General features: G+C 41.3%; 1 protein-coding gene across 1 annotated transcript in view; it reads right to left on the reverse strand.

Moving 5' to 3' along the window:
- Positions 1 to 25,055, reverse strand: part of LOC120024238 (glutamate receptor ionotropic, kainate 2-like) — a 163,350-nt gene that overhangs the window by 124,009 nt on the left and 14,286 nt on the right. The window contains exons 2-4 of the mRNA XM_038968432.1: positions 10,225 to 10,392; positions 8,107 to 8,234; positions 6,395 to 6,524 (exon numbers count right to left, since the gene is read on the reverse strand). Coding sequence (XP_038824360.1) covers positions 6,395 to 6,524; positions 8,107 to 8,234; positions 10,225 to 10,392 — 426 coding nt within the window. The remainder of the gene's footprint in view (positions 1 to 6,394; positions 6,525 to 8,106; positions 8,235 to 10,224; positions 10,393 to 25,055) is intronic.

Raw genomic sequence — 25,055 nt, forward strand, 5'->3', positions numbered from 1 at the left:
CAGTACAAGCGTAAATATGTGTTGCATTTCTAAATCCGAATGAGAGGTTGTTAGGGTGCTAAATATCCAATTTACGATGAGCGTATTATTCAACTGTATGTACGATAGTTGAATTCCTTTGTCTCTTCTTCTCCCGCTCTTTCTTTCCCCAACCCTTTTCATTGTGTACCAAGCTGTCATATCGGGTTAGCCCATCAGGGACTTTTCATTGCATCATGTTAGTAACCAATGTATAATCTATCCTGTGTGTTTGTTTATGTAATTCTGTGTGATTATTTAGTTAGTTAGTAAATAAATAATTAAGCCAATTTGTGTATCGTTGATTCATCATGGAGACTAGAGTTTGTGCAGTCTCATAATGAGACTGATGAGGTAATAATTATAATTAATGGATGGAAGTCAACAACGTTCAGAATGAGACTGATGAGGTAATAATTATAATTAATGGATGGAAGTCAACAACGTTCAGAATGAGACTGATGAGGTAATAATTATAATTAATGGATGGAAGTCAACAACATTCAGAATGAGACTGATGAGGTAATAATGATAATTAATGGATGGAAGTCAACAACGTTCAGAATGAGACTGATGAGGTAATAATGATAATTAATGGATGGAAGTCAACAACGTTCAGAATGAGACTGATGAGGTAATAATGATAAATAACCGATGACTGGTATAACGATATATCTATATCAATAGTTAATTCGGGAAATGGTAACTCATTAAGCAAACTTTTTCTGTGGTGCCCCAAGATTGCCAATGAGTTAATTGTTACATGATTAATTCAATCATCGTAATAATTAGACATAGTTAATTGATTTGCTAAAATAATTGTCATTGCATTAATGGTAGCAACGTCACAACATTGTTTACATTCCTGTTAGTGAGCATTTCTCTTTTGCCAAGATAATCCATTCACCCTACAAGTGTGGCATATCAAGAAGCTGATTAAACAGCACAATCATTACACAGGTGCACCTTGTGCTGGGGATAATAAAATGCCACTCTAAATGTGCTGTTTTGTCACAACACAATGCCACAGATGTCTGATGTTTTGAGGGAGCATGCAATTGGTTATGCTGACTGCAGGAATGTCCACCAGAGCTGTTGCCAGATAATTTAATGCTCATTTCTCTACCATAAGCCACCTTCAACATTGTTTTAGAGAATTTGGCAGTACGTCCAACCAGCCTCACAACAGCAGACCACGTATAACCATGCCAGCCCAGAACTGCCACATCAGGCTTCTTCACCTGCGGGATCGTCTGAAACCAGCCTCCCAGACAGCTGATGAAACTGTGGGTGTGCACAACCAAAGAATTTCTGCACAAACTGTCAAAAATCGTCTCAGGGAAGCTCATCTGCATGCTCGTTGTCCTCACCAGGGTCTTGACCTGACTGCAGTTTGGCATCGTAACCGACTTCAGTGAGAAAATGCTCAGCTTTGATGGCCACTGGCACACTGGAGAAGTGTGCTCTTCAGACAGCGTGCATGGCGTTGTGTGGGAGAGCGGTTTGTTGATGTCAATGTTGTGAACACAGTGCCCCATGGTGGCGATGGAGTTATGTATGTATGGGCAGGCAACAGCGTGTTCCAGTTCCGGCCAATATCCAGCAACTTTGCACAGCCATTGAAGAGGAGTGGGACAACATTCCAAAGGCCACACTCACCAGCCTGATCAACTCTATGCGAAGGAGATGTGTCGTGCTGCAATAGGCTAATGATGGTCACACCAGATACTGACTGGTTTTCTGATCCACGCCCCAAATTATTTTAAAGGTATTGCATCTGTGACCAACCGACGCATATCTGTATTCCCAGTCATGTGAAATCCAAAGACTAGGGCCTACTTCATTTATTTAAATTGACTGATTTCCTTATATGAACTGTAAAAGTAAAATCTTTGAAATTGTTGCATGTTGGACTTATATTTTTGTTCAGTGTAGTTGGCAGGGGTCCTTACCTCAACACCATTGTGTTTTGATGTATTTCTGATACATTTCAAGACTTTTTCTGGTAGTTCTTTTCTTAGACCCTTTCCTATCTGTTTGTGTAGAAATCAAAACCACTTATGCCACATTTTTAAGATGGAAAATGGTTGAAAATCATATATTGTGTATTCATAAAGTATGTATACCCCTTCACCTATTCCACATTTTGTGTTACAGCCTGAATTAAAAATGTATTAAATTGTATTTTTTCCCTCACACATCAACACACAATAACACAGAATGACAAAGTGAAAACATGTTTTTAGACATTTTTGTACATTTGGTTGTTGGTCATTGCTAGACAGCCATTTTCAAGTCTTGCCATAGATTTCCAAGCAAATTTCAGTCAAAACTGTAACTAGGCCACTCAGGAACATTTAATGTCATCTTGTTAAGCAACTCCATTGTGTACAGTTTGAAGTCGGAGGTTTACCATCACCGTAGCCAAATACTTTTAAACTCAGTTTTTCACAATTCATGACATTTAATCCTACTAAAAATTCCCTGTCTTAGGTCAGTTAGGATCACCACTTTATATTAGGAATGTGAAATGTCAGAATAATAGTAGAGAGAATTATTTATTTCAGCTTTTATTTCTTTCATCACATTCCCAGTGGGTCAGAAGTTTACATACACTCACGGCTAGCCTTCCACAAGCTTCCCACAAGAAGTTAGGTGAATTTTGGCCCATTCCTCCTAACAGAGCTGGTGTAACTGAGTCAGGTTTGTAGGCCGCCATGCTCGCACACACTTTTTCAATTCTGTCCATGTTCTATAGGATTGAGGTCAGGGCTTTGTGATGGCCACTCCAATACATTGACTTTGTTGTCCTTAAGCCATTTTACCACAACTTTGTAAGTATGCTTGGTGTCATTGTCCATTTCGAAGACCCATTTGCTACCAAGCTTTAACTTCCTGACTGATGTCTTGAGATGTTGCTTCAATATATCCACATAATTTTCCACCCTCATGATGCCATCTATTTTGTGAAGTGCACCAGTCTCTCCTGCAGCAAAGCACCCCACAACATGATGCTGCCACCCATGTGCTTCACGTTTGTGATGGTGTTTTTCAGCTTGCAAGCCTCCCCCTTTTCCTCCAAACATAACGATAGTCATTATGGCCAAACAGTTCTGTTTTTGTTTCATCAGACCAGTGGACATTTCTCCAAAAAGTACGAACTTTGTCCCCATGTGCAGTTGCAAACCGTAGTCTGGCTTTTTTATGTCGATTATGGAGCAGTGGCTTCTTACATTTTTTACATTTTTAGTCATTTAGCAGACGCTCTTATCCAGAGCGACTTACAGTAGAGTGCATACATTTTATTACATTTTACATTTTACATACTGAGACAAGGATATCCCTACCGGCCAAACCCTCCCTAACCTGGACGACGCTATGCCAATTGTGCGTCGCCCCACGGACCTCCCGGTTGCGGCCGGCTGCGACAGAGCCTGGGCGCGAACCCAGCCCAGCCTGGGCGCGAACCCAGAGACTCTGGTGGCGCAGCTAGCACTGCGATGCAGTGCCCTAGACCACTGCGCCACCAGGGAGGATCCATCCTCAGTTTTCTCCTATCACAGCCATTTAACTCTATAACTGTTTTAAAGTCTTCCTTGCTGAGCGGCCTTTCAGGGGATGTCGATATAGGACTCGTTTTACTGTGGAAATAGATACTTTTGTACCTGTTTCCTCAGCATCTTCACAAGGTCTTTTGTTGTTGTTCTGGGATTGATTCGCAGTTTCGCACCAAAGTACGTTCATCTCTAGGAGAGAGAACAGGTCTCCTTCCTGAGGGGTATGATGGCTGCATGGTCCCATGGTGTTTATACTTGCGTACTGTTGTTTTTACAGATGAACGTGGTACCTTCAGGCATTTGGAAATTGCTCCCAAGGATGAACCAGACTTGTGGAGGTCTATAATTTATTTTCTGAGGTCTTGGTGATTTCTTTTGATTTCCCCATGATGTCAAGCAAAGAGGCACTGAGTTTGAAGGTAGGCCTTGAAATACATCCACAGGTACACCTCCAATTGACTCAAACTCAGCTTCTAAAGCCATGACATCATTTTCTGGAATTTTCCAAGCTGTTTAAAGGCAGTCAACTTAGTGTATGTAAACTTCAGACCCACTGGAATTGTGATACAGTGAATTATAAGTGAAACAATCTGTCTGTGAACAATTGTTGGAAAAATGACTTGTGTCATGCACAAAGTAGATGTCCTAACCGACTTGCCAAACTCTAGCTTCTTAAAAATAACAAGAAATTTGTGGAGTGGTTGAAAAACGAGTTTTAATGACTCCAACCTAAGTGAATGTTTTAGGTTAGTGTCCTGCTGAAAGGTGAATTTGTCTCCCAGTGTCTTTTGGAAAGCAGACTAATCCAGGTTTTCCTCTAGGATTTTGCCTGTGCTTAGCTCCATTCTGTTTCTTTTTATATTAAAAAATGTCCTAGTCCTTGCCGATGACAAGCGTACCCATAACATGATGCAGCCACCACCATGCTTGAAAATATGAAGAGTGGTACTCAGTGATGTCTTGTGTTGGATTTGACCCAAACATAACGCTTTGTATTCAGGAAATAAAGTTAATTTCTTTGCCACATTTTTAGCAGTTTTACTTTAGTGCCTTGTTGTGAACAAGATGCATATTTTGGAATATTTGTATTCTCTCCAGGCTTCCTTTTTTTCACTCTGTCATTCAGGTTAATATTGTAGAGCAATTACAATGTTGTTGATCCATCCTCAGTTTTCTCCTATCACAGCCATTTAACTCTATAACTGTTTTAAAGTCTGCATTGGCCTCATGGTGAAATCCCAGAGCGGTCTCCTACCTCTCTGGCAACTGAGTTAGGATGGACATCTGTATATTTGTACTGACTGGGTGTATTGATAAACCATCCAAAGTGTAATTAATAACTTCACCATGCTCAAAAGGTTTGTTTTTACCCATCTACCAATAGGTGCCCTTCTTTGTGAGGCATTGGAAAATCTCCCTGGTCTTTGTGTGAATCTGTGTTTGAAACGCACTACTCGACTGAGGGACCTTACAGATAATTATATGTGTGGGGTACAGAGATGAGCTAGTCCTTCAAATATCATGTTACACACTATTATTGCACACATAGTGAGTCCATGCAACTTATTATGTGACTTGTTAAACACATTTTACTGCTGAACCTATTTAAGTTTGGGTTTGAATACTTATGGACTCAAAACATTTCAGCTTTCCTTTTTTATGAATTGGTAAACAGTTTTTAAAACATAATTCCACTTTGACATTATGGGATATTGCATGTAGGCCAGTGATACAAAATCTCGTTAATCCATTTTAAATTCAGGCTGTAACACAACAAAATGTGGAAAAAGCCACTGTATGCCTTCATTTTCCAGAAATATAGACTGAGCTTTTCATTTGACACCCAGTTTGATATGCTCCTATGAACTTCCCATGTTGGTGCTCATGGCTCCTTTTACATAAATACAGAAGGTCAACTGAAGAAACCAATTTGATATATTGAGCAAAAGACTCACCATGCAACTCATGTACTTGAACAAACAAATATGTTCAACATATTTTATCCAATTATGTTCCATGAAATTGACACCTTTATCCTTCCAAAGGATCGAAAATATGAGATGGACATTACGAAATGTTTTCCTTTCTCTAAAGCTGATGATGCCGTAGGCCTGAAAATGATCACGGTATTCAACGGTATGAAATATCGATGTGCTTGTAGAACGCACATCATGAGCCACTCCACACAGTCACAGCAGGCGATCCGGCAGACAGATACAGCTGGACGAGGACCCTCAGAGGACGTGTCTTTTATTCATGAGCTGTCAGCTCTCACATTCATTCTGCATGGCATTAATCTGAGGAGATGGTGGGTGAGGGTCATTCTGGGTAATGTGGTTTTTCAGAGATGCTCACTCATATGAAAGGCTGAGGTTTTGACGTGGAGTACATCTGGAGGGCTTTGAGGGGGCTACATATTTCATGGCCAAACCCTCAATGCTAAAGTCTTGGGGGAAAGAACATAACAGTTTTTCTCCTCTAAACCCCTGGATCTATGTACAAGTTAAGTGCCTTGCTCAAGGGCATGACAATTCACCTCCCATTTTTATTGCCCAGCACAAGACTCAAACCGGCAACGAAGAAGCTACTGGTCCACTTCTCTAAACTCTCAGCTACCTACCACCCCTATAAAAAGCTGTGTTTGTGTTTGAGTAGCAGTTTTTAGTTTACAATTGTATGTATTTTAAATCCTTTTGATCATCATTCATTAACATCACCATCTTCATCATCACCAATTGGCTCATCATCATCACCATCCTCATCATCACCATCATCATAAACATCATCACCATGACCACCATCATCAGAGATATCTGTACCTGTGCTGTCATCATAGACCACAGTGACCGTCCTCCATTTGAAGAAGTGCACCAGTTCCAGGATGGCCCGGCTGAGGGACTGGAAGTCTGGGTAGAGGCTGATGTAGTAAGAGTCCCTGTTGTCTGATACCTGGAGGGAAGCAAAAGTTATTCCCCTACCTAAGAATGGTAAAGCCCCCTTAACTGGCTCAAATAGCCTACCAATCAGCCAGTTACAAACCCTTAGTAAACTTCTGGAAAAAATTGTGTTTGACCAGATACAATCCTATTTTACAGTAAACAAATTGACAACAGACTTTCAGCACACTTATAGGGAAGGACATTCAACAAGCACAGCACTTACACAAATGACTGATGATTGGCTGGGAGAAATTGATGATAAAAGGTTTGTGGGGGCTGTTTTGTTAGATATCGTTGCGGCTGATGACATTGTCAATCATAGTCTGTTGCTGGAAAAATGTATGCGTTATGGCTTTACACCCCCTATAATATTGTGGATAAAGAGTTCTGTCTAACAGAACACAGAGGGTGTTCTTAATGGAAGCCTCTCCAACACAAAACTGCTCCCCCAGGGCAGCAGTCTTGGCCCCTTACTTTTTTCAATCTTTACTAACGACATGCCACTGGCTTTGAGTAAAGCGTGTCTATGTATAAGGAGCTACCACAGCGACTGAAATCACTGCAACACTTAAGAAAGAGCTGCAATAAGTTTCAGAATGGGTGGCAAGGAATAAGTTAGTGCTAAATACTTCAAAAACTAAAAGCATTGTATTTGGGACAAATCATTCACTAAACTCTAAACCTCAACTAAATCTTGTAATGAATAATGTGGAAATTGAGCAAGTTGAGGTGTCTAAACTGCTTGGAGTAACCCTGGATTGTAAACTGTCATGGTCAAAACATATTGATACAACAGTCGCTAGGATGGGGAGAAGTCTGTCTATAATAAAGCGCCGCTCTGCATTCTTAACAGCACTATCAACAAGGCAGGTCCTACAGGCCCTAGTTTCGTCGCACCTGGACTACTCTTCAGTCATGTTATCAGGTGCCACAAAGAGGAACTTAGGAACATTGCAATTGGCTCAGAACAGGGCAGCACGGCTGGCCCTTGGATGTACACAGAGAGATAACATTAATAATATGCATGTCAATCTCTCCTGGCTCAAAGTGGAGGAGAGATTGACTTCACCACTACTTGTATTTATGAGAGGTGTTGACATGCTCGGACACCCATGCATATCCCACAAGACATGCCACCAGAGGTCTCTTCACAGTCCCCAAGTACAGAATAGACTATGGGAGGCACACAGTACTACATAGAGCCATGACTACAAGGAACTCTATTCTACATCAAGTAGCTCATACCAGCAGTAAAATTTTATACAAAAAACGGATAAAAATACACCTTATGGAACAGCGGGGACTGTGAAGCAACACAAACATAGACACATGCATACAAACACATGAAAACATACACACTATACACACATGTACACATGGATTTTGTGTTATAGATACAGTACTGTATGTGGAAATAGAGTAGAGGTCCGAGGGCACCCACTTAATATGTTGTGAAACCTGTTATGAATGTATTGTAATGTTTTTAAATGTATAACTGCCTTAATTTTGCTGTTCCCCATGAAGAGTATCTGCTGCCATGGCAGCAGCTAATGGGGATCAATAATAAATACAAAAAACAAATACAAATACACCTGGTGCTTCCACTTGGTCTGGATGTGGGGCACCCCCAGGGCATTACAAATGGACTGGACTGCGTTGGCCGATGAGCTGTGGGAGGGGCCAAAGATGGCTGCCACTCCCAGGGAGAGCTGGTCACAGGCTGGGGGGGAAAGAGACAGGAAGAGAGATGTTTGTTAGATACGTGTAGTGTTTAGGTTCGTTAGAGTAGTGTTTAGGTTCGTTAGGATAGTGTTTAGGTTCGTTAGAGTAGTGTTTAGGTTCGTTAGAGTAGTGTTTAGGTGGGTTAGGATAGTGTTTAGGTTCGTTAGAGTAGTGTTTAGGTTCGTTAGAGTAGTGTTTAGGTGGGTTAGGATAGTGTTTAGGTTCGTTAGAGTAGTGTTTAGGTTCGTTAGAGTAGTGTTTAGGTTCGTTAGAGTAGTGTTTAGGTTCGTTAGAGTAGTGTTTAGGTTCGTTAGGATAGTGTTTAGGTTCGTTAGAGTAGTGTTTAGGTTCGTTAGGATAGTGTTTAGGTTCGTTAGAGTAGTGTTTAGGTTCGTTAGAGTAGTGTTTAGGTTCGTTAGGATAGTGTTTAGGTTCGTTAGAGTAGTGTTTATGTTCGTTAGGATAGTGTTTAGGTTCGTTAGAGTAGTGTTTAGGTTCGTTAGAGTAGTGTTTAGGTTCGTTAGGATAGTGTTTAGGTTCGTTAGAGTAGTGTTTAGGTTCGTTAGGATAGTGTTTAGGTTCGTTAGAGTAGTGTTTAGGTTCGTTAGAGTAGTGTTTAGGTGGAAGCCTTCAGCTCCTTGCTGCTCTACTGTCCATACAATGCATCATGGGAATGCTGATCAAGAAAGCCCCTTAGTCTCTACCACATTGGATCAAGGAAGGACACAAGAAGGATGTCGGTCACACTTTGCATTGAATCACACAGATACCAGTAGGAGTACTGCATTTTGGTTGACCTAAATCGGCCATAACACTTACTATAACATACTTAGCCTTAATTTAGATGTACTTGGCCTTAATTTAGAGTTATTTAACCTTAATTTAGTTATTTAGCCTTAATTTAGTTATTTAGCCTTCATTTAGAGTTACGTAGTCTTCATTTAGAGCTATTTAGCCTTCATTTAGAGTTACGTAGCCTTAATTTAGAGTTACGTAGCCTTCATTTAGAGTTACGTAGCCTTCATTTAGAGTTACGTAGCCTTAATTTAGAGTTATGTAGCCTTCATTTAGAGTTACGTAGCCTTCATTTAGAGTTACGTAGCCTTCATTTAGAGTTACGTAGCCTTCATTTAGAGTTACGTAGCCTTCATTTAGAGTTACGTAGCCTTAATTTAGAGTTACGTAGCCTTCATTTAGCCTTACGTAGCCTCCATTTAGAGTTACGTAGCCTTAATTTATAGCTATGTAGCCTTCATTTAGAGTTACGTAGCCTTCATTTAGAGTTACGTAGCCTTAATTTATAGCTATGTAGCCTTCATTTAGAGTTACGTAGCCTTCATTTAGAGTTACCTAGCCTAGAATTCATACATTTCATTTTTTACTATTAGTCACTTATATATTTCAAAAATGAAAATCAAATAGAATATTACCATGTGAGCCATATTTCTCCTATGTAACATGATCGAGCTTCATCCAATGCAATCAGTTAGTTGGCAGCATCAGTAAAATATTTCTCAACAGCTATTCAGAGTGAGTCATTCTCAATCAGTTTCTGTTCCCACATTTCACAGAAACCCTTATTGTTAGTCATAATCACCCACAAACAAATAAGAAATCCACAAATAACTAATCACAGCGATACTCTGATTATTATTAAATATAATAACAGATGCAGCTGTCATAACACAACCTGTAGCTTCTACCCAGACCACCCTCTAGCAATTCTTCATGATGATATCCAAAAGTGCAAACCTCACCCATTGGGCACTCCAGGCAGGCTCAAACAAACTCGTCGAATTTATTTGAATTTGTATTTACTAGGAACCAAACAGAAGCAAATGGCTAAAACAGGGAGGGACTAACCTGAACTTGTCCAATAAGAAATGTTTGTTTTCTTTGCAAAATGTTTTCCGTTGCAAAACGTTTTGCTATGGTGTGTACTAATGAATACACCCCAGGTCTACTTCCTATCCTCCTCAGCCTCTCACCTTTTCTGGAGGCCTCGAAGCTGTCAAAGATGTTGATTCTCTGGATGTCATATGTGAGTGTGGTGTTGGGCAGCAGGGTGCGGTTCCTGTTGATTGTGTTCAAGGCAAATTTAAAGGCGAGTTCCTCTGCTCCTGATGGGCCGCTTTCGATGGATTCAAATATTCCTCCTGGGGGACAGAAGAGCAACAGGTGGAAGACCAATAAGGTTCAATCTCAATTTCCCCGTCCAATAATTACAATGGATTCTCCTCCAACATAAAACAAGTGACTTGAAGTGTTGGGGGTACGATCGATATAGCAAAGTTAATTATAGCTGTGCTTATTTTTTCTAAAACATTGTAACAATTATATTCTCAGCTTCCTTTGTGTCCTTTCCTATTAAGTAACAGTGTCATAATCAACATGCATTAATTGACATGAGGAGTGGAGAGAGAGCTTTATTGTGATGTTTTGGACAGTCGACTAAAGAGAGCTGCATTTGCATTCGCTTACTCGTCTGTGTAATAAACAATGATTAGAGTGGACAGGAAGTGAGTTCAGGCGTCATGACCCCCTCTTTCTCCCTCTCTTGCTCTCTCCCTCTCTCTTTCTCTCTCCTGCAGCTTTGACAGAAAAGTTCATTCCTCCGCTTTGATCCCGTCATTTCCATGTAAAAGGACCCATGAGCACCAACATGGGAGGTTCATAGGAGCATATTATATTATTGAGAAATTAAGGCATATATACATTGTTCCACCATTTTCCATCCTACAAATTAGGAATAAGCAAAGGCTTTGATTTCTGGTCAAACAGATGGAAAAGGGGTCTTAGAAAAGATCTACCAGAAAAAGTCTTAAACGGTATTAGAAATACATTAAAACACAGTAATGTTGAAGTGAAGACCCCCTGCCAGCTAATATCAACATTAATATTTCGTTTTGGATGCATTTTTCTGCCTTCTGTAAGTTTAAGTAACATTGCCTTGTGCCTTCAAATTCTCTTACCAAAAACCAACATATCTTGAAAAGATTTTCTCATTTCTCTCCCTCACGAGGAGGAAGGATAATGAAAGTTCACAGAAGTTACAAGTAAAGGTAGACCTATCAATTTGTTATAGTGTTTTTTTAACTGTTACCAAATTGAAAAATCAGCAACAGATTTTCTGCAATTGAATTGACTACAATAGTATGTCATGGCAGTCCCAAACTATAGTTGGGTTCAAAATTTTGGACAGCCCAGTACAGTACAGCACAGCACAGCACAGCACAGCACAGCACAGCACAATAAAGCACAGCACAATAAAGCACAGTAGAGTAAAGTAAAGAAACGTATAGTTCAGTACAGTACAATACAGTACATTATAGTGTACTCAACTCTAGTGTGCTCTGTGTACTGTACCGAACTCTACTCTACTGTGCTGAACTATACTATACTTTACTGTTCTGTTCTGTGCTTGGCTATACTGTTCTGTACCTTCATGTCCAAACAATGCTGAAATGAAGGGGTAGAAAGAGAGACTGTGTGTGACACAGAGAGAGAGAGACACAGAGAGAGAGAGAGAGAGAGAGAGAGAGAGAGAGAGAGAGAGAGAGAGAGAGAGAGAGAGAGAGAGAGAGAGAGAGAGAGAGAGAGAGAGAGAGAGAGAGAGAGAGAGAGAGAGAGAGAGAGAGAGAGAGAGAGAGGAAAGCCAGGTGAATTCAGCAGAGCTAGCCAAGCAGCTGTTTACACAGACTGACTAATTGAGGGACCTAATGAGAACTTGAGATCCTCCAGACCCTTTACTTTAGAGTGGTTCATCCACTTTAAAACTATAAACTTCCCAGAGGCAGTTTCTGGTCACCGGGAGTTGTAGTTACATACTCAATGTACTTAGTTCTGAATTTCTTCTTTATATTAGTTGAGGGTTTTTCCACTCCTTTTGTATTTCATTGTATTGGCGAGAGACAGAGAAGAGACAGGAAAGTTAGTTGGAGAGAGGGTGTTAGAATGGCGTGTGTCAGATTTAAACCCATTCTAACGCCGCCGTACATTTGCTCAGGAGACAATGGAGCAAACCACAAGGCTACCCAGGCCACAGAAACAATGGAGTGAACCATTAGACAACCCCAGGCCACAGAAACAACGGAGTGAACCATTAGACAACCCCAGGCCACAGAAACAATGGAGTGAACCATTAGACCACAGCAGGCCAGAGAAACACTGGAGCTAACCATTAGACAACCCCAGGCCACAGAAACAATGGAGTGAACCATTAGACCACAGCAGGCCAGAGAAACACTGGAGCTAACCATTAGACAACCCCAGGCCACAGAAACAATGGAGCTAACCATTAGACCACAGCAGGCCAGAGAAACAGTGGAGCTAACCATTAGACAACCCCAGGCCACAGAAACAATGGAGCTAACCATTAGACCACAGCAGGCCAGAGAAACAGTGGAGCTAACCATTAGACCACACCAGGCCACAGAAACAATGGAGCTAACCATTAGACCACAGCAGGCCAAAGAAACAATGGAGCTAACCATTAGACCACCCCAGGCCACAGAAACAATGGAGCTAACCATTAGACCACACCAGGCCACAGAAACAATGGAGCTAACCATTAGACCACACCAGGCCACAGAAACAATGGAGCTAACCATTAGACCACCCCAGGGCATAGAAACAATGGAGCTAACCATTAGACCACACCAGGCCACAGAAACAATGGAGCTAACCATTAGACCACACCAGGCCAGAGAAATTCTAGGTTTAATTGAAATCGTCCGTCAAGGTTCCTGTATCAAAAAGATTCATAGACACTAGTCCTAGTAGCCAGACAACACGGAACATCTTAGCATTGCCATAGCATACAGTACAAACTCCTAATCAAGGAGGTTCAGTGTAGTCTGTGGACTGTTAAATAAACCAAGGAACGATGCTTCCACCCACACCGTCCAGACCTCTCAGTGAAGTGCAGTTACCATGGCGATCCCAGGTCTCTCTCAGCAGTGATCGAAACCCCTTAACATTTTTGAATGATTTACAATTTGATTGGAAAGTGCTCTCCAGGTGCTCCGATCTCATGCTGTTCAGAATCATGACATGACTTGACAACAACATAACATCTGCTATATCGTAGTGAAACTACCTTAACGATGACAGATCAGGTTATTATGTAGTAGTTAAACATCCAAATACCCCAAAGAATGCTCATAGACCTCCTAATACTCCAAATGCCATGTAGGTATTAAACAACACTACCATCAAGCAAAAACTTGTTCCAAAAAACGAGCATAGCACTGAGCATGGACTTTGAATAAACCTGGCTAGATCGGCTCTCCAACACCCAAAAGACCAGAGACTTACCACTCAATGACTAGAGAGGGAGAATGAAAGAAACTCAAATCAATATTTCCAGAGGAGTTAACCCAGAGTTCAGGAGTCCAGAGTTGCTTCCCTATAGCTTCATTCCATGGGCGAGCTGAGAGTTTGACGTGATCCAAGCTCAAAGAGTTTAACTGAGCATTAAAGCCTGTTTATTGATTCAATTGTAGCAGGAAGGGAGGGAGCGAGGTAGTGAAAAGGAGACACAAAAGGATAGAGGACGAGAGCCCCCTCTTCCAGACCCTATGCATATAGGAAGATTTTTTGTTTTAAGTAAGAGTGAAGAAAAGAAACAGCGAGAGAGTGAGAGAGCGAGAGAGCAAGAGAATACCTCCATGTAGTGGCAGGGGTGAAAGCAGGGACTGAGAGAAGAAGACTCAACCAGCTAGAGGCATCCCCATATTCTGTTGATTGAACATCACAATATGCATGCCTCATTTACAAAGTAATGTTAACATACACATCAGACAGCATGCTGTAGGACCACTGAGAGAGGTGCTAAACCTACACATCAGACAGCATGCTGTAGGACCACTGAGAGAGGTGCTAAACCTACACATCAGACAGCATGCTGCAGGACCACTGAGAGAGGTGCTAAACCTACACATCAGACAGCATGCTGTAGGACCACTGAGAGAGATGCTAAACCTACACATCAGACAGCATGATGTAGGACCACTGAGAGAGGTGCTAAACCTACACATCAGACAGCATGCTGTAGGACCACTGAGAGAGGTGCTAAACCTACACATCAGACAGCATGCTGTAGGACCACTTAGAGAGGTGCTAAACCTACACATCAGACAGCATGCTGTAGGACCACTGAGAGAGGTGCTAAACCTACACATCAGACAGCATGCTGTAGGACCACTGAGAGAGGTACTAAACCTACACATCAGACAGCATGCTGTAGGACCACTGAGAGAGGTGCTAAACCTACACATCAGACAACATGCTGTAGGACCACTGAGAGAGATGCTAAACCTACACATCAGACAGCATGCTGTAGGACCACTGAGAGAGGTGCTAAACCTACACATCAGACAGCATGCTGTAGGACCACTGAGAGAGGTACTAAACCTACACATCAGACAACATGCTGTAGGACCACTGAGAGAGGTACTAAACATACACATCAGACAGCATGCTGTAGGACCACTGAGAGAGATGCTAAACCTACACATCAGACAGCATGCTGTAGGACCACTGAGAGAGGTACTAAACCTACACATCAGACAGCATGCTGTAGGACCACTGAGAGAGGTACTAAACCTACACATCAGACAGCATGCTGTAGGACCACTGAGAGAGGTGCTAAACCTACACACCAGAGAGCATGCTGTAGGACCACTGAGAGAGGTGCTAAACCTACACATCAGACAGCATGCTGTAGGACCACTGAGAGAGGTGCTAAACCTACACATCAGACAGCATGCTGTAGGACCACTGAGAGAGGTGCTAAACATACACATCAGACAGCATGCTGTAGGACCACTGAGAGAGGTGCTAAACCTACACATCAGACAACATGCTGTAGGACCACTGAGAGAGGTGCTAAACCTACACATCAGACAGCATGCTGTAGGACAACTGAGAGTGGTGCTAAACCTACACATCAGACAACATGCTGTAGGACCACTGAGAGAGGTGCTAAACCTACACATCAGACAACATGCTGTAGGACCACTGAGAGAGGTGCTAAACCTACACATCAGACAGCATGCTGTAGGACCACTGAGAGAGGTGCTAAACCTACACATCAGACAGCATGCTGTAGGACCACTGAGAGAGGTACTAAACCTACACATCAGACAGCATGCTGTAGGACCACTGAGAGAGGTGCTAAACCTACACATCAGACAACATGCTGTAGGACCACTGAGAGAGGTGCTAAACCTACACATCAGACAGCATGCTGTAGGACCACTGAGAGAGGTGCTAAACCTACACATCAGACAGCATGCTGTAGGACCACTGAGAGAGGTACTAAACCTACACATCAGACAGCATGCTGTAGGACCACTGAGAGAGGTGCTAAACCTACACATCAGACAGCATGCTGTAGGACCACTGAGAGAGGTACTAAACCTACACATCAGACAGCATGCTGTAGGACCACTGAGAGAGATGCTAAACCTACACATCAGACAGCATGCTGTAGAACCACTGAGAGAGGTGCTAAACCTACACATCAGACAGCATGCTGTAGGACCACTGAGAGAGGTGCTAAACCTACACATCAGACAGCATGCTGTAGGACCACTGAAAAGAGGTGCTAAACCTACACATCAGACAGCATGCTGTAGGACCACTGAGAGAGGTACTAAACCTACACATCAGACAGCATGCTGTAGGACCACTGAGAGAGGTACTAAACCTACACATCAGACAGCATGCTGTAGGACCACTGAGAGAGGTGCTAAACCTACACATCAGACAGCATGCTGTAGAACCACTGAGAGAGGTGCTAAACCTACACATCAGACAACATGCTGTAGGACCACTGAGAGAGGTGCTAAACCTACACATCAGACAGCATGCTGTAGGAACACTTAGAGAGGTGCTAAACCTACACATCAGACAACATGCTGTAGGACAACTGAGAGTGGTGCTAAACCTACACATCAGACAACATGCTGTAGGACCACTGAGAGAGGTGCTAAACCTACACATCAGACAACATGCTGTAGGACCACTGAGAGAGGTGCTAAACCTACACATCAGACAGCATGCTGTAGGACCACTGAGAGAGGTGCTAAACCTACACATCAGACAGCATGCTGTAGGACCACTGAGAGAGGTACTAAACCTACACATCAGACAGCATGCTGTAGGACCACTGAGAGAGGTGCTAAACCTACACATCAGACAGCATGCTGTAGGACCACTGAGAGAGGTACTAAACCTACACATCAGACAGCATGCTGTAGGACCACTGAGAGAGGTGCTAAACCTACACATCAGACAGCATGCTGTAGGACCACTGAGAGAGGTACTAAACCTACACATCAGACAGCATGCTGTAGGACCACTGAGAGAGGTACTAAACCTACACATCAGACAGCATGCTGTAGGACCACTGAGAGAGGTACTAAACCTACACATCAGACAGCATGCTGTAGGACCACTGAGAGAGGTACTAAACCTACACATCAGACAGCATGCTGTAGGACCACTGAGAGAGGTACTAAACCTACACATCAGACAGCATGCTGTAGGACCACTGAAAGAGGTACTAAACCTACACATCAGACAGCATGCTGTAGGACCACTGAGAGAGGTACTAAACCTACACATCAGACAGCATGCTGTAGGACCACTGAGAGAGGTACTAAACCTACACATCAGACAGCATGCTGTAGGACCACTGAGAGAGGTACTAAACCTACACATCAGACAGCATGCTGTAGGACCACTGAAAGAGGTACTAAACCTACACATCAGACAGCATGCTGTAGGACCACTGAGAGAGGTACTAAACCTACACATCAGACAGCATGCTGTAGGACCACTGAGAGAGGTACTAAACCTACACATCAGACAGCATGCTGTAGGACCACTGAGAGAGGTGCTAAACCTACACATCAGACAGCATGCTGTAGGACCACTGAGAGAGGTGCTAAACCTACACATCAGACAGCATGCTGTAGGACCACTGAGAGAGGTACTAAACCTACACATCAGACAGCATGCTGTAGGACCACTGAGAGAGATGCTAAACCTACACATCAGACAGCATGCTGTAGGACCACTGAGAGAGGTGCTAAACCTACACATCAGACAGCATGCTGTAGGACCACTGAGAGAGGTGCTAAACCTACACATCAGACAGCATGCTGTAGGACCACTGAGAGAGGTACTAAACCTACACATCAGACAGCATGCTGTAGGACCACTGAGAGAGGTACTAAACCTACACATCAGACAGCATGCTGTAGGACCACTGAGAGAGGTGCTAAACCTACACATCAGACAGCATGCTGTAGGACCACTGAGAGAGATGCTAAACCTACACATCAGACAGCATGCTGTAGGACCACTGAGAGAGATGCTAAACCTACACATCAGACAGCATGCTGTAGGACCACTGAGAGAGGTGCTAAACCTACACATCAGACAGCATGCTGTAGGACCACTGAGAGAGGTGCTAAACCTACACATCAGACAGCATGCTGTAGGACCACTGAGAGAGGTGCTAAACCTACACATCAGACAGCATGCTGTAGGACCACTGAGAGAGATGCTAAACCTACACATCAGACAGCATGCTGTAGGACAACTGAGAGTGGTGCTAAACCTACACATCAGACAGCATGCTGTAGGACCACTGAGAGAGGTACTAAACCTACACATCAGACAGCATGCTGTAGGACCACTGAGAGAGGTGCTAAACCTACACATCAGACAGCATGTTGTAGGACCACTGAGAGAGGTGCTAAACCTACACATCAGACAGCATGCTGTAGGACCACTGAGAGAGGTGCTAAACCTACACATCAGACAGCATGCTGTAGGACCACTGAGAGAGGTACTAAACCTACACATCAGACAGCATGCTGTAGGACCACTGAGAGAGGTGCTAAACCTACACATCAGACAGCATGCTGTAGGACCACTGAGAGAGGTACTAAACCTACACATCAGACAGCATGCTGTAGAACCACTGAGAGAGGTGCTAAACCTACACATCAGACAACATGCTGTAAGACCACTGAGAGTGGTGCTAAACCTACACATCAGACAGCATGCTGTAGGACCACTGAGAGAGGTGCTAAACCTACACATCAGACAGCATGCTGTAGGACCACTGAGAGAGGTGCTAAACCTACACATCAGACAGCATGCTGTAGGACCACTGAAAGAGGTACTAAACCTACACATCAGACAGCATGCTGTAGGACCACTGAGAGAGGTGCTAAACCTACACATCAGACAGCATGCTGTAGGACCACTGAGAGAGGTGCTAAACCTACACATCATACAGCATGCTGTAGGACCACTGAGAGAGGTGCTAAACCTACACATCAGACAGCATGCTGTAGGACCACTGAAAGAGGTACTAAACCTACACATCAGACAGCATGCTGTAGGACCACTGAGAGAGGTGCTAAACCTACACATCAGACAGCATGCTGTAGGACCACTGAAAGAGGTGATCTCTGGAAGCTACAGTAACTGACGAGAAAAGAGTCCTGCACTTATGTAGAGTTACAACACCATACAGTACCATGCTTCTTAATGGAGTTGACCTGCTCAGTGAGTCACAAAATGAGTGCTGCCTGTGCTGTACTATAGTTCCTCTGGTTATATATGGAGGGGTAAACTATAGTTACACTAGTTATATATAGAGGGGTAAACTATAGTTCCACTAGTTATATATAGAGGGGTAAACTATAGTTCCTCTGGTTATATATGGAGGGGTAAACTAAAGTTCCACTGGTTATATATAGAGGGGTAAACTATAGTTCCACTGGTTATATATAGAGGGGTAAACTATAGTTCCACTGGTTATATATAGAGGGGTAAACTATAGTTCCTCTGGTTATATATATATAGAGGGGTAAACTATAGTTCCTCTGGTTATATATATATAGAGGGGTAAACTATAGTTACACTGGTTATATATAGAGGGGTAAACTATAGTTCCTCTGGTTATATATATATATAGAGGGGTAAACTATAGTTACACTGGTTATATATAGAGGGGTAAACTATAGTTCCACTAGTTATATATAGAAGGGTAAACTATAGTTCCACTGGTTATATATAGAGGGGTAAACTATAGTTCCTCTGGTTATATATAGAGGGGTAAACTATAGTTCCACTGGTTATATATAGAGGGGTAAACTATAGTTCCACTAGTTATATATAGAGAGGTAAACTATAGTTCCTATGGTTATATATAGAGGGGTAAACTATAGTTCCAGTAGTTATATATAGAGGGGTAAACTATAGTTCCACTGGTTATATATAGAGGGGTAAACTACAGTTACACTGGTTATATATAGAGGGGTAAACTATAGTTCCACTGGTTATATATAGAGGGGTAAACTATAGTTCCACTAGTTATATATAGAGGGGTAAACTATAGTTCCACTGGTTATATATAGAGGGGTAAACTATAGTTCCACTGCTATATATAGAGGGGTAAACTATAGTTCCTCTGGTTATATATGGAGGGGTAAACTACAGTTCCACTGGTTATATATAGAGGGGTAAACTATAGTTCCACTGGTTATATATAGAGGGGTAAACTATAGTTCCACTGGTTATATATAGAGGGGTAAACTATAGTTCCACTAGTTATATATAGAGGGGTAAACTATAGTTCCTCTGGTTATATATGGAGGGGTAAACTACAGTTCCACTGGTTATATATAGAGGGGTAAACTATAGTTCCACTGGTTATATATAGAGGGGTAAACTATAGTTCCACTGGTTATATATAGAGGGGTAAACTATAGTTCCTCTGGTTATATATATATAGAGGGGTAAACTATAGTTCCTCTGGTTATATATATATAGAGGGGTAAACTATAGTTACACTGGTTATATATAGAGGGGTAAACTATAGTTCCTCTGGTTATATATATATATATATAGAGGGGTAAACTATAGTTACACTGGTTATATATATAGAGGGGTAAACTATAGTTCCACTGGTTATATATAGAGGGGTAAACTATAGTTCCTCTGGTTATATATAGAGGGGTAAACTATAGTTCCACTGGTTATATATAGAGGGGTAAACTATAGTTCCACTAGTTATATATAGAGGGGTAAACTATAGTTCCTATGGTTATATATAGAGGGGAAAACTATAGTTCCACTAGTTATATATAGAGGGGTAAACTATAGTTCCTCTGGTTATATATGGAGGGGTAAACTATAGTTCCACTAGTTATATATAGAGGGATAAACTATAGTTCCACTGGTTATATATAGAGGGGTAAACTATAGTTCCACTAGTTATATATAGAGGGGTAAACTATAGTTCCACTGGTTATATATAGAGGGGTAAACTATAGTTCCTCTGGTTATATATAGAGGGGTAAACTATAGTTCCACTGGTTATATATAGAGGGGTAAACTATAGTTCCACTGGTTATATATAGAGGGGTAAACTATAGTTCCTATGGTTATATATAGAGGGGTAAACTATAGTTCCAGTAGTTATATATAGAGAGGTAAACTATAGTTCCACTGGTTATATATAGAGGGGTAAACTACAGTTACACTGGTTATATATAGAGGGGTAAACTATAGTTCCACTGGTTATATATAGAGGGGTAAACTATAGTTCCACTAGTTATATATAGAGGGGTAAACTATAGTTCCACTGGTTATATATAGAGGGGTAAACTATAGTTCCACTGCTATATATAGAGGGGTAAACTATAGTTCCTCTGGTTATATATGGAGGGGTAAACTACAGTTCCACTGGTTATATATAGAGGGGTAAACTATAGTTCCACTGGTTATATATAGAGGGGTAAACTATAGTTCCACTGGTTATATATAGAGGGGTAAACTATAGTTCCTCTGGTTATATATATATAGAGGGGTAAACTATAGTTCCTCTGGTTATATATATATAGAGGGGTAAACTATAGTTACACTGGTTATATATAGAGGGGTAAACTATAGTTCCTCTGGTTATATATATATAGAGGGGTAAACTATAGTTACACTGGTTATATATATAGAGGGGTAAACTATAGTTCCACTGGTTATATATAGAGGGGTAAACTATAGTTCCTCTGGTTATATATAGAGGGGTAAACTATAGTTCCACTGGTTATATATAGAGGGGTAAACTATAGTTCCACTAGTTATATATAGAGGGGTAAACTATAGTTCCTATGGTTATATATAGAGGGGTAAACTATAGTTCCACGAGTTATAAATAGAGGGGTAAACTATAGTTCCTCTGGTTATATATGGAGGGGTAAACTATAGTTCCACTAGTTAAATATAGAGGGATAAACTATAGTTCCACTGGTTATATATAGAGGGGTAAACTATAGTTCCACTAGTTATATATAGAGGGGTAAACTATAGTTCCACTGGTTATATATAGAGGGGTAAACTATAGTTCCTCTGGTTATATATAGAGGGGTAAACTATAGTTCCACTGGTTATATATAGAGGGGTAAACTATAGTTCCACTAGTTATATATAGAGGGGTAAACTATAGTTCCTATGGTTATATATAGAGGGGTAAACTATAGTTCCTATGGTTATATATAGAGGGGTAAACTATAGTTCCAGTAGTTATATATAGAGGGGTAAACTACAGTTACACTGGTTATATATAGAGGGGTAAACTATAGTTCCACTGGTTATATATAGAGGGGTAAACTACAGTTACACTAGTTATATATAGAGGGGTAAACTACAGTTACACTGGTTATATATAGAGGGGTAAACTATAGTTACACTAGTTATATATAGAGGGGTAAACTACAGTTACACTGGTTATATATAGAGGGGTAAACTATAGTTCCACTGGTTATATATAGAGGGGTAAACTATAGTTACACTAGTTATATATAGAGGGGTAAACTACAGTTACACTGGTTATATATAGAGGGGTAAACTATAGTTCCACTGGTTATATATAGAGGGGTAAACTACAGTTACACTGGTTATATATAGAGGGGTAAACTATAGTTCCACTGTTATATATAGAGGGGTAAACTATAGTTCCACTAGTTATATATAGAGGGGTAAACTATAGTTCCACTGGTTATATATAGAGGGGTAAACTATAGTTCCACTGGTTATATATAGAGGGGTAAACTATAGTTCCACTGGTTATATATAGAGAGGGTAAACTATAGTTCCACTAGTTAATATATAGATGGGTAAACTATAGTTCCACTAGTTATATATAGAGGGGTAAACTACAGTTACACTAGTTATATATAGAGGGGGTAAACTACAGTTCAAGCTGGTTATATATAGGGGGTAAAACTATAGTTACACTAGTTTATATATAGAGGGGTAAACTACAGTTACACTGGTTATATATAGAGGGGTAAACTATAGTTCCACTGTTATATATAGAGGGGTAAACTATAGTTACACTAGGTTATAGATAGAGGGGAAAACTAAGTTCCAGTAGTTATTATAGAGGGGTAAACTATAGTTCCACTGTTATATATAGAGGGTAAACTATAGTTCCACTGGTTATATATAGAGGGGTAAACTATAGTTTCCACTGGTTATATATAGAAGGGGTAAACTATAGTTCCACTGGTTATATATAGAGGGGTAACTATAGTTCCCTAGGTTATATATAGAGGGGTAAACTATAGTTCCACTAGGTTATATATCAGAGGGGTAAACTATAGTTCCACTGTTATATATAGAGAGGTAAACTATAGTTCCACTAGTTATATATAGAGGGGTAAACTATAGTTACACTAGTTATATATAGAGGGGTAAACTACAGTTACACTAGTTATATATAGGAGGGGTAAACTACAGTTCCACTGTTACACTAGTTATATATAGAGGGGTAAACTACAGTTACACTGGTTATATAGAGGGGTAAACTATAGTTCCACTGGTTATATAGAGGGGTAAAACTATGTTCACTAGTTATATATAGAAGGGTAAAACTTAGTTCCACTGGTTATATATAGAGGGGTAAACTATAGTTCCACTGGTTATATATAAGGGGTAAACTATAGTTCCACTGGTTATATATAGAGAGGTAAACTATAGTTCCACTAGTTATATATAGAGGGGTAAACTATAGTTCCACTAGTTATATATAGAGGGGTAAACTACAGTTACACTAGTTATATATAGAGGGGTAAACTACAGTTACACTGGTTATATATAGAGGGGTAAACTATAGTTACACTAGTTATATATAGAGGGGTAAACTACAGTTACACTGTTATATATAGAGATATTTTAGAGGGGTAATATACTATAGTTCCACTGGTTTTATATATAGAGGGGTAAACTATAGTTCCACTGGTATATATACCTCCAGCCTTAGTCTCTGGTGCTAACCTCCAGCCTGGAGGCCTTAGTCTCTGGTGCTAACCTCCAGCCTTAGTCTCTGGCGCTAACCTCCAGCCTTAGTCTCTGGTGCTAACCTCCAGCCTTAGTCTCTGGTGCTAACCTCCAGCCTTAGTCTCTGGTGCTAACCTCCAGCCTGGAGGCTGCTCCTTTCTCCAGTTCCCCACTCAGTCCTCACCCAAGGCCCCCCCACTCCCCTTCTCTCCTCTGTCTGATCTTGTCTCAGCCAGCTAAGTGCTGCAATTTACCCATTTCCTGTTGCCAATCACCAACGTTTATTAGGCATTCCTTTACCTTTTATCTCCTGTTGGAACCTACCGCTAACCTCCACTATCCTACCAAACCTACCACTAACCTCCACTAACCTCAACTTGTTCAAATACTTCTTATGTTGTTCAGAGGGCCGTTTGGGGCCATCTATTACACCAGTGCGCAGTGAGGGGGCGTCTATGGGAAGTTGGGAAGTTTAAAGAGAGAGACTTTATCTTGATAAGTCAGTGGGGCTTTATTACCTGAGTGCCAGAGTAGGAGGCCTGTGTGTTATTAGTTATGGATGGATGTGGATGTGAGTTATGGATGGATGTTGATGTGAGTTATGGGTTATGAATGGATGTGGATGTGTGTTATTGATGAATGTGGATGTGAGTTATGGATGGATGTTGATGTGAGTTATGGGTGGATGTTGATGTGAGTTATGGGTGGATGTTGATGGGAGTTATGGGTGGATGTTGATGTGAGTTATGGGTAGATGTTGATGTGAGTTATGGGTGGATGTTGATGGGAGTTATGGGTAGATGTTGATGTGAGTTATGGGTGGATGTTGATGTGAGTTATGGGTAGATGTTGATGTGAGTTATGGGTGGATGTTGATGGGAGTTATGGGTAGATGTTGATGTGAGTTATGGGTGGATGTGGATGTGAGTTATGGGTGGATGTTGATGGGAGTTATGGGTAGATGTGGATGTGAGTTATTGATGAATGTGGATGTGAGTTATGGATGGATGTTGATGTGAGTTATGGGTGGATGTTGATGGGAGTTATGGGTAGATGTGGATGTGAGTTATCAATGAATGTGGATGTGAGTTATGGGTGGATGTGAGTTATCGATGAATGTGGATGTGAGTTATAGATGGATGTTGATGTGAGTTATGGGTGGATGTTGATATGAGTTATGGATGGATGTTGATGTGAGTTATGGGTTATGGATGGATGTTGATGTGAGTTATGGATGGATGTTGATGTGAGTTATTAGTGAATGTGAGATATGAATGTATGTGAATGTGAGTTAAGGATGTTGATGTGAGTTACACATGTAAGAGAACACGAACACACACACACACATGGAAATATGCTAATACAGAGGCACATATTGTTCCAACGTACACGGCAAGCATGCATACATACAGGCCCATCCCCCAACTTCACACTGTCATCAGCATACTGTGAA

Source organism: Salvelinus namaycush, chromosome 29, assembly GCF_016432855.1.
Source record: "Salvelinus namaycush isolate Seneca chromosome 29, SaNama_1.0, whole genome shotgun sequence".
NCBI classification, from domain to species: domain Eukaryota; kingdom Metazoa; phylum Chordata; class Actinopteri; order Salmoniformes; family Salmonidae; genus Salvelinus; species Salvelinus namaycush.